Source organism: Nothobranchius furzeri, chromosome 3 (genome assembly GCF_043380555.1).
Source record: "Nothobranchius furzeri strain GRZ-AD chromosome 3, NfurGRZ-RIMD1, whole genome shotgun sequence".
NCBI lineage: Eukaryota > Metazoa > Chordata > Actinopteri > Cyprinodontiformes > Nothobranchiidae > Nothobranchius > Nothobranchius furzeri.
This window is the reverse complement of record NC_091743.1, coordinates 78,673,889-78,686,612: the sequence shown is the minus strand read 5'-3', so window position 1 is coordinate 78,686,612 and position 12,724 is coordinate 78,673,889. Positions and strand designations below refer to the sequence as shown.

At 40.8% G+C, this 12,724-nt stretch overlaps 1 protein-coding gene across 1 annotated transcript; it reads right to left on the bottom strand.

Moving 5' to 3' along the window:
- Positions 1–2,081: 2,081 nt before the first annotated feature.
- zgc:153675 (transmembrane protein 263) lies at positions 2,082–12,180 on the bottom strand. Its single transcript, XM_015958265.3, has 3 exons — positions 11,990–12,180; positions 2,712–2,799; positions 2,082–2,592 (listed from the first exon to the last, which is right to left on the bottom strand). The coding sequence occupies exons 1-3, from the start codon at positions 11,996–11,998 to the stop codon at positions 2,306–2,308; spliced, it is 384 nt and encodes a 127-aa protein (XP_015813751.1). The 5' UTR covers positions 11,999–12,180; the 3' UTR covers positions 2,082–2,305.
- Between the last annotated feature and the right edge of the window lie 544 nt (positions 12,181–12,724).

Sequence of the window (12,724 nt, the reverse complement as noted above, 5' to 3'; positions counted from 1 at the left end):
GGTCTCCAGACCTGGCATTTCCTGATCTACCTGGGAGACCCTCACTGGGTACGTACACGGCAAAATAGCGGCTCATGTCATCACTTTATAAGCCTCGTGATATCTAGTCATAACAAAGACAACCAGATTCATTGACGTCAGCCTAGAGAGTCTGAACCAGACACACACACACACACACGCACCAACACAACATCCGAATCCATTTTCATCCATCACAGAGTTAGTCCTGGTAGATTGTTTAGAATTTATAATTCAGAAATTAAAGATTCTCAAACGATCCCATCTCTCTCTCTTTTCTTGTCTCAAAGTCAATACAGAGTGTTTAACTAAACTCCCTGATGATAAAAACAGCCTATTCTTCTGTTTATAAAAAGTGAACTACTTACAGTGTATTAAAATACAACTTTAGATAGTTACATCACTTCAATTCCGTTACATAATTAATCTTAGTTAACTTCTGTAATGAAATAACATTTTATTTCCTCACCATGACTAGACAACTAATGCTTCACATAAATTAAAATGCCTTTGACATATTTTTATTAAAGCTGCTAATATGGCCAAACCTTAAGGTTAAAGTAAAATACATGTTTAAAAGCTACATGAGAAGTAACACTCTTGAACTCTGCAGCAAGGACCACTAGAGCTTTACACGAGTTAATGGTGGCCCAGGTCAAAGTGCACAAAGAGGTAAAAAGAGCAATATACAGAAGGAAGGCACTTGTTCTCTTCAAGGCACTCGGAGTACAGACGCTTCTCTCTTTCGCTCCCTTATCTTTTTAAGCGCCTTGTGATTTTTATCTTGAGAGGTGCTATAGCAATGATATTTTCTTCTTTTCTTCCTAAGGCTTTGTCCTGTCTGCCCACAGAGCACTTCTCTGCATTTCGTCTGAAAAACTCTATTTTTTTTTAACTATGGATTTGAAAATCTGAAAATCTGGTCATTCAATGCGATCGATAAGATTTTTTCAACAATGAGAACGGAGCAGGGGGCTCCCACATGTCCACAGGGGACATGTGGGAGCCCCCTGCCTTGTGGATCTTGTACCTCACTTGTATCCACAAGCATTGACCATTTATGGCAGAAAGTGGGCGTGTTGAGGGTGGGATGTGATCCAGAAACAGCTGAGAACCTTTCTCCTTAGTCTTTGATTTATAAAGCAGAGATCGTGTGCAGCTGTGTGTACTGTTTTATAGATCACAAACCTACTTGGTGTAGGTACATTTATTTTGCTGAGCTTAAGTACGGTTTTAGTAAGGATTCTATGCAATGTTTTATAAAAGAGACCCCAGGCCTTTCCTTCCCATCATTAGTGTTGTAATTTTTAACCTACTTGTTTCAGTATGTACTATTTTATTCTGTTAAGCCACATTTTATTGTGTACTAATTTCTGTTAATGTCGCTTTTCAGCCTCTTTTATTTCCTATACAGCGCTTTGGTGTTACTTTGTACCTGTAAAGCGCTATATAAATAAAGAGTTCAGTTCAGTTGAGCTGATCGCAGGGTGGTTGGTGCCTGTCATTGGCAGTATCCCCCAAACCCTCTGGTGGACACCAGCGATTAGAAATGCTGTCAAGTTGAAGAAGGTCTGTGGGACTCAAGAGGCAGTTGATAGGTACAGGCTTGAGTGGTCAAAAAAGGAAAAACCCAGGTGTGGGAGGAGTGTGGTCATTTACAAATCTGTAATGAAATGTAGAAAATTAACTCAACATTCTCCTTCAAGTTTCAGTCCACACGTTTTAATGTAGAAATAACTTTATTGATGTAACGAAATAAAAACGACGTTCACATTTATTTTCCAAAACGAGTATAGTTTCCTCCTCGCACTGAATTGAAATGCTGACGATTAAAAAGTTTTTTTCCCTAAAGGTCGGTAAAGCTCAGATTAAAGGACCAGATTTGTCTGAACAACATCAAACCCTTTTTCTCTGATACAGCTTTTTTAACACGTCACCGACAGAAAACAAGTTTCACAATGAAGCATGAGTAAAAGCAGCCTGCTGTTCCACTGTCGTCAATTTGCAGACACGTTCCACAAGGCTGACTTGGAATAACCACAAAAAGATGGAACGCTGGTTCATTAATACTTGGATAAAAACACAAAAGGTTCAACAAACATGTAGATCAGAGAGGATGGGAGCCTTCAGCTGTAAACAGGTCAAAGTGTCCATCAGGAGATCCACCACCAGCCTCAGGAAACATGAAGTTCTTTATGGTAAAGGAGGCACTGTGGTGTCTGAATGGGGCAGTCCTTCTGCCACTCGGCAAATTCAGCCATCTATCATTAGATCTTGATCCTTCTTCTCACTCAGCCTTGTCTTTCCTCTTTGAGGTGAACGGAACCTTATTGGCCACCGTGGAGCCCACGCTGGAGACCCCACCAGCCATGGCAGACACTCCACCCTTCACCAGCCCCACCCCCACTGAAGGCATTGTTGTCACTGCTGACTTTGTGATCTCCAAGCTCTTCCCGCCCACCCAGGCTACTCCACCCACGGCCGCACCGACCACACCCTTCGTCACGTTGAAGAGACCTCCAGTCAGACGCCACACCACACCAGGGGGAGGCACATCATGATCCTTACCAGATTCTGAAGGCAGAACACACACACACACACACACACACAGCAGCAGCAGCAACATGTTAACTAGGATTGCACCACATTCCCAACTGATTTTTCAGCAATAAGCCACATCCCTGGTTGCTTACCCTCTGGAGCCTGGCAGTTGGCTGGTTCATCTTGTTCCGAAGTAAGACTGCTCCCAGGCTGGGGGTCCATATTTACGCTATTTACATTCTAGATGAGACAAACCAGACAGTCACCTTCAGGAATAAAAACAAATTCCGGGAGTATGGATAAAGGAATCATTCTGGAGTACCGCAGGGTTCAGGGGACCAATAATTTTTGTTTCTAATTGGTAAAACCATTAGTTGAGAAGCACTGCTTTATTGTGACATCACTATAAGAGACTACATGGAAAAGGTTTGTTTTAGGCAGACAATTCCTGGAACCATTTACTGAGAGAAAACAGATAAGACAGTTGTTATTCACATCTGGAGAAGGGTTAGGGTACGGAAAATATTCTGAACCCCCCCCCCCATCAATTTCTCAATTCAGCTCAAGTTTATTTCTAAAGCATCAAATCAGGACCAGAGTCATCTCAAGGACCTTCACACAGTAAACATTCTAATACAGGTCAGGTCATTAAGCCAATCAGTAAAAAGGTTCCTATATAAGGAACCCAGCAGGTTGCATCGAGTCACTGACTAGTGTCAGAGTCTTTACAGCAATCCTCATACTAAGTAAGCATGCAGAGACAGTGGAGAGGAAAACTCCCTTTTAACAGGAAGAAACCTCCAGAGGCAGAGCCGTGTCCAGACTTTTAAAATGGGGTGGCCCATGTGGAGCACTCGTTTATTCATGGGTGGCACCAATGGTTATGCTTATTTATTTATTTACACAAATCATTAATTAATTAATTTACTTTCTATTGAATTCGAGTTTCACATTGCACAATCACCATTTTTTTTCCTCTTCATCTTCTACTTTTGTGGTGGTTAGCAAGTCACTTCTTGTTGCATTACTGCCACCAACTGGAGTTGAGTGGGACTCTAAATACTATGTATGTGAATATGAAAAAATATTAAATAATATTAATACTAAATGCCTGGGCTAGAAAACAAGGTGAAAGGTGCATGCAACCACACTATTTTGGAGTTTACAACCCAAGCCTTTTGTCGACAATGTAAAGTCAATTTAAACTGGAACTTAGTGGGGTGGCACCTGGGGTGGCCAATCAGATTCTAAGGGTGGCATGTGCTACCCCAGGCCACTCCCTGGACACACCCCTGTCCAGAGGATCACTCTTTGTTATATTGCAGCCATTTGCTAAAATCAATTAAATTAATTTTTCCTCATTAACGCACCTAGCACCCCGTATTGACAGAAAAACAGATTTTTTTTGCAGCTTTATTATAAAAAACTGAAATATCACATGGTCCTAAGTATTCTGACCCTTTGCTGTGACACTAATTTTTAACTCCGGTGCTTTCCATTTACCATACCACCTTTATTTATATAGCACTTTATAAACACAGCCATACGGCTGACCAAAGTGCTGAACAGTCACACAATAATAGAGATGAAAAACATAAAACAGTACTATAAAATACATTTCTTCTGATCATCCTTGAGATGGTCCTACGCCTTCATTGGTGTCCAGCTGTGTTTGACTCTACTGATTGGACTTTATTAGGACTGCCACACACCTGTCTATTTAAGACCTTACAGCTCACAATGCATGTCAGAGCAAATGAAAATCACGAGGTCAGAGGAACTGCCTGAAGAGCTCAGAGACAGAATTGTGGCAAGGTCTGGCCAAGGTTACAAAAAATATCTGCTGCACTTAAGGTTGCCAAGAGCGCAGTGGCCTCCATAATCCTTAAATGGCAGACGTCTGGGGTGACCAGAACCCTTCCTAGAGCCTTGGTGAGAGAGGTAAAGAAGAACCCAAAGATCACTGTGGCCAGAGATGCAGTCAGGTGATGGGAGAAAGTTGTAGAAAGTCAACCATCACTTTAGCCCTCCACCAGTCAGGGCTTTATGGCAGAGTGGTTCGTCGGAAGCCTCTCCTCAGTGAACACATGAAAGCCCTAATGAAAAACATCTGAAGGACCCCGAGATGGTGAGAAATAAAGACTCTTGGTCTGATGAGACGAGGCAAGTGTGTAAAAAAAACCAGGCACTGCTCATCACTTGTCCAATATAGTCCCTACAGTGAAGCATGGCAGCGGTAGCATCATGCTGTGGGGATGTCTTTTAGCTGCAGGGACAGGACAACTGGTTGTAATCATCAAGAAGCCTGCAGATGTGGCCGACAGGTTTACTTCAGCTCCTACTTTTTGTGCTGCAATTCCTCTTAAGACCTGTTTTCCCTGTCACCGATCTCTGGATTCTGGGATGTTTTTTGGATTCTTTGACTTCTTGGACTTTTACTTGGAATACAAATTTTTTCGGATCCAACAGAAGAAACTCATCTTAAGTGTAAGCAACCTTGAAGCTATCGTGAATGTCTGTTCTCCCTTCCTTCTGCCCCACAATGACGTCTTTATGCTTTCTAAAGCACATAAAAGAACTGAAAACCTTAAAGGGGATATACGACGACTCTCAGCTGAACTGCAAAAGAAGGAAATGCTGCTGGATAGTTTTAGATCTCTTATCTCTGTACTGTCTGAGACCAGGCACGTGTGTGTGTGTGTGTGTGGGGGGGGGGACTTGAGCACCTGCCCCTTTTGTCCAAAGTGCCCTTTTTCCAGTCTTTCGTTAGATTTTACCGTACAAAACTGTTATCCTGTGATACATATCAGGCACTAGGACCATGCGGAGGCAGCCGCCTCAAGCTGAAGCTTATTTTCCCTTAGACCCACCCACAAGCTCACTGATTACTAATGTGTGACTGGTTGTCCCTGCTGTCGCTCTACCTTGTAGCCATGGAGACGACAGACCAGTGTTTTGCCAGCGGGCAGGAGTCTGCGTTCATCTAAGTTTTTTTCTGCCTGCTTCACATCAGCTGGATGGATTTTAATATCAGAGCTTTTGTTTATGTGTGTTTGAGTCCATGGCTAGTGTGTGTGGAGCAGTGAGGTAGCTGCATGTCTGAGACAGGAAATGGGACATGAGAGAGACTTCTCCTGAAGTGCTGAAGAAACACACAACAAAGAATCACAGATGTTGATATTTCTCACTCTGGATTCTCCAGGTCAGAACTTCTGAATTACTTATCGAATAAAAATAATTCAAACGGTTTCTAAAAGTACATAAAACGAGCTTTCCAACGAGTATTACATGATGTAATTCATGTTACTCCAAAAATCGCTATTAGGAGGAAACCAGCTTTGCAGCGTCACTGAAAGAAACGGAGCGAACCGCGACGGGAGAGCGAGAACCGAAAGGAGGAGATAGTCTGATCATCTTCATCAGCAGCTTTTATAAAGTTATCAAAACATCACAAAGAAAATCCACCTGGTTGGTCAGGTGTCCCAGATGGCTGTTTCTGTAGATGGTGACATGAGGGACAGATTACAGTCACACTAGTTTTTATTTGAACACTCAACTGTTTACTAAATGATTCAGCTTCATTCCAGCATTATTTATATTTACATTAAATATTTAGCTGATAATATAATTTTATCAGTGCAGAATTTTATTAGTTGACTTTTTGTAATGAAATGTTTAGATTTAACCTTTTGTCTGGCTTATTGATCTTCATAATGCTGGTAGAAATGTAGCTACAGCTGTGATGTATGAGTGTTATTTTATATTACCTAGTATTTATCTTACTGTATCCCGTTCTCGGGACCAGAGCGTAGACCTGTGGTCACAGACAGTGACTGGAAAATGTGAGGCCTGGGTTAACACTGTTTTCTGAGTGTTTGCAGTTCTGAGTTTAAATTGTTCTTTTGACATAGTTTGCTCAAGTCATTTTGAATGAATGAATGAATGAATGATCAATTTATTCAGTCAGTTATCTTAAGATAATGTACATTAACATGTCATACAATTAGATACAAATACCATTTCTCACTAACATATGCCTTGTTTTTTTATATGGTGTCTATTTGGTATATCATGACTGAATAGGTTTAGGCAGAAGCAATAGCTTATATAATTGCCTAACCTACTTACAAAACATTTTTTTAATTTCCCGCAATGAACCAACAACCCAAATAAAAGTAAAACACAAATCCATCCATCAACATCAAATTAATACTCTTCAAAAATGTTTTTACTGATAAGTTTTTTAAGAACTGAAAGAGAAGTTGCTAATTTTAATTCTATTTTAGCCTCATTCCAAAATTTTACTCCCATTACAGAGATACATCTCCTTTTCATGCCCTTTTTGGCTTTTTGTAGAACAAACATACATACACCTCTTAAATCATATTTACGTTCCCTCTTTACAAAGAACATTAGTATATTTTTTGGCAGAGCTGTTAATTTTACTCTAAACATAAATTGCATTATTTTATAATAATATAGATCTTCTAATTTCATAATCTGTGATTTTAAAAACAACGGGTCAGTATGAGCATAATAATTGCTCTTGTTCATAACTCGAATAGATTTCTTTTGTATAGTTTTTATTTCATGTATATATGTTTTAAAAGTTGAACCCCATATTTCTATACAATATGCCATGTATGGTTGTATTAGTGAACAGTATATTAGACGTAAGGCCTTATGGTTTAGTATGTCCTTCAGCTTATATAATAGACCCAAAGATTTGGCAATTTTTCTTTTTATGTAATTTAAATGATGCTTCCAGGATAAGTTAGAGTCAATCACAACACCAAGAAATTTTATTTCAGACACTCTTTCAATTTCAGTATCTGAAATTGTTAATTTAAAGTCCCCATTTTTTACCTTCTTATTTCCAAAAATCATAAATTTAGTCTTTTTTATATTCAGTGATAGTTTATTTACATCAAACCAAGATTTGAGGATATTTAACTCTTTTTCGGCCTTCTTTAAAAGTTCTTTTATATCTTTACCTGAACAAACTAAAGTTGTATCATCTGCAAACATTATAAATTTGAAAAAATCTGCCACGTTACATATGTCATTTATATATAAAGTAAATAATATAGGACCTATTACTGAACCTTGTGGAACTCCACAACTTATTTCTCTAAATCCAGATTTTATATCATTAATTTGTAATTTTGACGTTCCTGTTTAGTAATAAATGTAAAGAAAATTCAAATCCGTTTTTTTTTCATTTAAGCTGCAGTTTTACAACACAAATACAAACCAGACACTGAAAGCTGAGGTTGTTCTGAAAAAAGGAGCAGAGTTACAAACATTTTGCACTTTTATTACAATTTTAAAGCCATAAAACAAAACAAAAAATACCTGTTATATTTATGGTCATTAGAGGGTTAACCGTGATAAATTTTCTGCCTCCCATAAAGAGATGGTAAAAGTGAACGTGAGCATAATTATATATGTTTTATGACTTTATTACTGGACTTCTTTGGTTTCTTTAAAACATTTCACTTCTCCTCTGAGGAGCTTTGTCAGTTCTAACTGGAATATGGGAGAGTCAAGTTTATAAGCTGTAGCTGTCTGTTGTTATTTAAAGAGCAGAAACTACTCTGAGTACCTGGCCTCCCGATCTCCTGATGAGTCGTTAGCCTCTATTGATGGTGAGTCATCATGTTGATTAGATGCAGGAAGGTGTGACCTAGACTGAAACTGAATGAGATTCAAAGCTGCATTATTGGTACTGGAAAGATGAAACCTAAGCCCCTCCCCTATTTAAAGTGGAGTTTTCACGTTTTGACAGCTTCTTTTACTCCTCTCCCCATCTATCTTCTCTGACCAGAATGTGTACTTTGTCATCTTCAAAGGTGTGTCCCTTGTCCTTCAGGTGAAGGTGGACTGCAGAGTTTTGACCTGAAGAGGCGGCTCTCCTGTGTTGTGTTAAGCTTGGTTTATGCTTGACGCATTCACTTTCCGCTTAGTGATGCGTCTCGCAGATGGAACGCGCTTCACAACTCGCAACGTTTATGGTTCATGCGGCTTGTCTCTGCGGTGAGCCAATATTCTCCCAAACTGTAGGGGGCAGCATGGAGCTCTACGGCATGCATCCAACACTACACCATAGTAGAAGTAGAAGTTACTGTTGTTTACAACATGGCATTTCAGCATTTTTAACAGCGTCCTCGTCTTTTCCGACAGTGCGAGCCATTTCTCTCCAAGAATTATTAACAACATGTTGACCACAGTGATCTTTGAGAGCTGAATCATACAAATGTATGTAGTTACGAACCTCTGCCATACTAGTTCTTGCCAGTCCGCCATGTTTTTCCGTGTCCGACCGTCTGCGTGGTTAGAAAATTTCCTAGGCGTGCGGTGCGGAAATTTTGGGCCGTGCGTGGTTGTTAAAATGACGCAATTTTGCCGAGCGGAGCCGTGCGAACCTCGCGGACGCGTCAAGCATAAACCAACCTTTATGTTCTTGTGTAATTGTTGTTTAGTTTCTCTAATGTAAACATCTGGACAGTGCTCCTACATTAGACTGCATAAACGACACCACTGAGCTTCTGTTTGGGTGTTTTCTCTTCTGGATGGACCAGGTTCTGTCTGAGGGTGTTTAAAAAAAGTTTAAAGTTTACCGGGATGTTGTGTTTGGAGAAGATTCTTCTAAGTTTCTCTGAGACTCCTGCCACATATGGGATGATGGTGCCTTTGCCCAAAGGATGTTGTTGTTAGGTTGGTAGCAGAGCTCTCACGTTTAGTGTTAAGTTCAGTGAGATCATGGAATGGGCTCAAGAATTTTCTAATGACGGGAAACAATCTCAGCTAACATAGCTGTAGATCCCACTGGATAACTCTCTTTGGTGCATTTATTTTACTACCTCTTACTTGAGCTGTCTTTAGTAGGCCAAAATATATTTGGTTGTATACCTGTGTGCAATAGCAATAAATTATCTTGATTCCTGTTAAATGTACTTCCTGAATGAGGAACCTTTTCAGGCTAAAATAACAAAATGACAAATACAGACAGAAGGACGACTTCTTTCTTCTTTTACAATGCGTTGCGTCACCACCTGGTAGGGCTGTCGCGGTAACCGCAAGAAGAAAATATCGCGATATTAAGAAACCCACCGCGCTGCAGGACGTGCCACCGCCATTACCGCACTTGATTAAATCTCGCGACAGCGCATGCTGAGAGGTAAAGTCCGCGCTGATCGAGGAAATAGTACACATGGAAGATGGAGGGAGCGGTGTCAGTGCGTCAGCTGCAGCCCAGCCAGAGACCTTGGAGCAGGCAGTGCTGCCACCAGCGGCAAAGAAAAAAACGCTTGGAGACCTGCTGAAGTCACGGACAAGCACGTCACCTGTAACCGTCCCGAAGAGAGTTAGAGCCGAGCTGGAGCTCACTCGCTACCTGCAGGAGGAACCCATTGCCCCTAATGAAAACCCTCTGACATGGTGGCGCCACAAACATGGGAGATTTCCATTGCTCTCCAAAGTCGCACGTAAGTACATATGTATTTGCCCAACAAGCGCACCATCCGAGAGGGTTTTTAGTGTCGCTGGAAATGTTGTTACCCCTCTCAGATCCTCTCTCAAACCGCATAAAGTTAACATGCTGGTTTTCCTTGCGCGCAACAAGGACATGACCGAGTTATAAGTTATTCTTGTGTGTGAAAGTGAAATGACAGTGCCTAGGACATCTCATTTTGTATACTTTATTTTAAACTACAAAACAAAACGGGCACTTTTTTTTATTTCTGTTAGATGTTGCAGCCAAATTTGCATTTCAAAATTAAACCTCCTGAATGTTGTTTTTAAGTTCAGTCAGAAAATGCCGTAACTGCCCTTCGATCTGCATTCAATAAAGTGTTAAAAATGGCCATGTATTTTTTCTAACATTTTTTAAATATGTAAGCACAATGTTTCAAAGGAAATATTGACATGAGTTTAGTAATCAACAAACAAATTTGCTAAGTTCATAAATAAAAACGGGGTGCAATAATATCGCATACCGCAATATTGAGCTGCCCTGACTCACCGCAGGGGGAATTCCTCAACCGCGACAGCCCTACCACCTGGTATCAGAACAGGACTCAGTATTGGAAGATAATCAAAAATCAAGCAACTTGGATTTGGATCAGGGGCAAAAATGTGGTTGTAACATCTCTAGATATGTCAGCTTTAAAAACTAACACTACTGTTTATGAACTAACATTAACACTAATGACACTAACTGATATATTTTTATTATGTTGTTTGAACCCAAGGGTCTCATTATCTGAATTTTCTAACTTGTTGGATTGCTCTATAAGTGCCCCCCCCCCCTTTTTTTTTTTTTTCTTTGAGCACCCGCCCCGTCCCCGTCAAAGGTCTCTGCACGGCCCTGGTTAGGATGCCGCTTCCTGTTATCAGCACCGTTGTTACCCTGTTTAAAGTAAAAAGACATTTAGCGGCAGACCCAGAACAGATTAAAGAACGCATCGCGGAAAAGGTCTGAAAATATGAACGTTCATTCACCCGTGACTGGGACTACAAAATACAGAGCAAACGTGGTTGAAAATGATGGGGTGGGTTTAGACGTGGTGACCGCATGAAGAGGTGGAGGAGACTGAAGCACAAAAATGTCCATGTTATAAAGTCTCTGAAATATTTAAACACATTAATAAATACACCATCTTGGACCGGATACATGAGTGTAATGGTAGCAGGATACCTTTCCTCTGTGTGCGGAGCTCATGAAGAAGTGTAAATCAAGCACACTTGTCTTCTCCCTGTCCCTCGCGGCTATGCACGCTCTGCTACAGTCATCAACAACTTCCAGCCTTCAACCCAGCGATGCGGCCATCCCAGCACTACATTTAGACCCCATAAAAACATTCATAAAGTGAAGACTTTAGGATCAATGAGCGAACCCTGAGGAACTCCATAAGTAACTCTGGAGCAGGAGGAAGATTCTTTGTTCATGTGAACAATAAATAAGAGTTAACCCAATTTAATGTGTCTTGATCTCAGGTTCTGGAGCATAGTAATGTGGTCAGTGGAGACACCAGTCCACTGAGGACTGAAGCTCCTGTGTTCAAGCTGGGAATGAGTGTCCGCACAACTTAACACGCATTTAGGACACTGAAGGAATCTGTTTGCATTACATTTAAAAAGCGTTTTTGTTTTTAACTCAAACCAGAGTTTGATTTTCTAACTGGTTTAAAACCTTTCCACCAGCTGGAGCTGGGCCTCCTGCTGTAGCTCCAGTCTGGTCCGGAACAGATTTCTCAAAAAAACAACAAACAAACAAAAAAAAAAAACAACAACAAAGAAATACATGTTTCTCTAAACCTGTTACCTGACCTGAACATGCAATGTTCAGACCTTCAGCAGCTATTGTGTAGCTCAAAGCCAGACCAGGAGAAACCTGGTTCAAGACAAGGTAAAACAGGTGAGTTCTTACCTTCACCATGATGGTTCCCACGCGCCTCAGAGCCACAATCTGTATCTGAGTCCGGAACCCGCAGCTCGGACTCTTAACCCGGCTATAAGCGCCTCTCACGCACAAAAACGCAATGAACACGCAATTCTCCGAACTTCTCTGGACTCCTTTTTCTAGCTGCTGCTTCTGCCTACGTGGCGCACATGCAACAACACACTACGCTTCCTTTAACGACCTTCAAAGTAAAAGCCTCCGCCTCCTCCAGTTGATCTCCGGTGATTCGAGAAGGTCTGTGGCTTGTAGCACGGGGCTGGAAGCGTTATTTGGAATCGTAGAATGTCCAAGGATGGTCCCGCCTTTCTCGCCTCTGATTGGCTGGAAGGGCTCTCCTATGATCGGCAATCCAGACTAAATAAATGTATTACAAACTTTGCAAAGCAAGAATTTGGTCTAGTTCACTAGGCTACTATTTCACAGAATAGCAAGTTTGATTTTAAAGAAAACGTGAACTAAGCGCCATAACAACAGTATGTCCTGTTTTGCAGCATGTCAGTTTCATTTTCCTTTATTAAAAAACCCCTGAAAAAACGTCATGTGTGAACTTGTAATAAATCGTTTGGCATTTATTGCACTGTTAGATGAACTAGACTGACATCATGCTCTCAAGCACTGGGGTTATGTTAACCTATGCACTCTGTGTTAATAAAATAACCTTGAGAGCCAACAAAGATCCATAAATCAGCCTGAATGGATACC

Excerpts from the sequence above, each read along its gene's own strand:
- zgc:153675 (XM_015958265.3), bottom strand. Across the intron at positions 2,593-2,711 it reads CAACTGCCAGGCTCCAGAGG|AATCTGGTAAGGATCATGAT; the intron begins GTAAGCAACCAG and ends TTCTGCCTTCAG.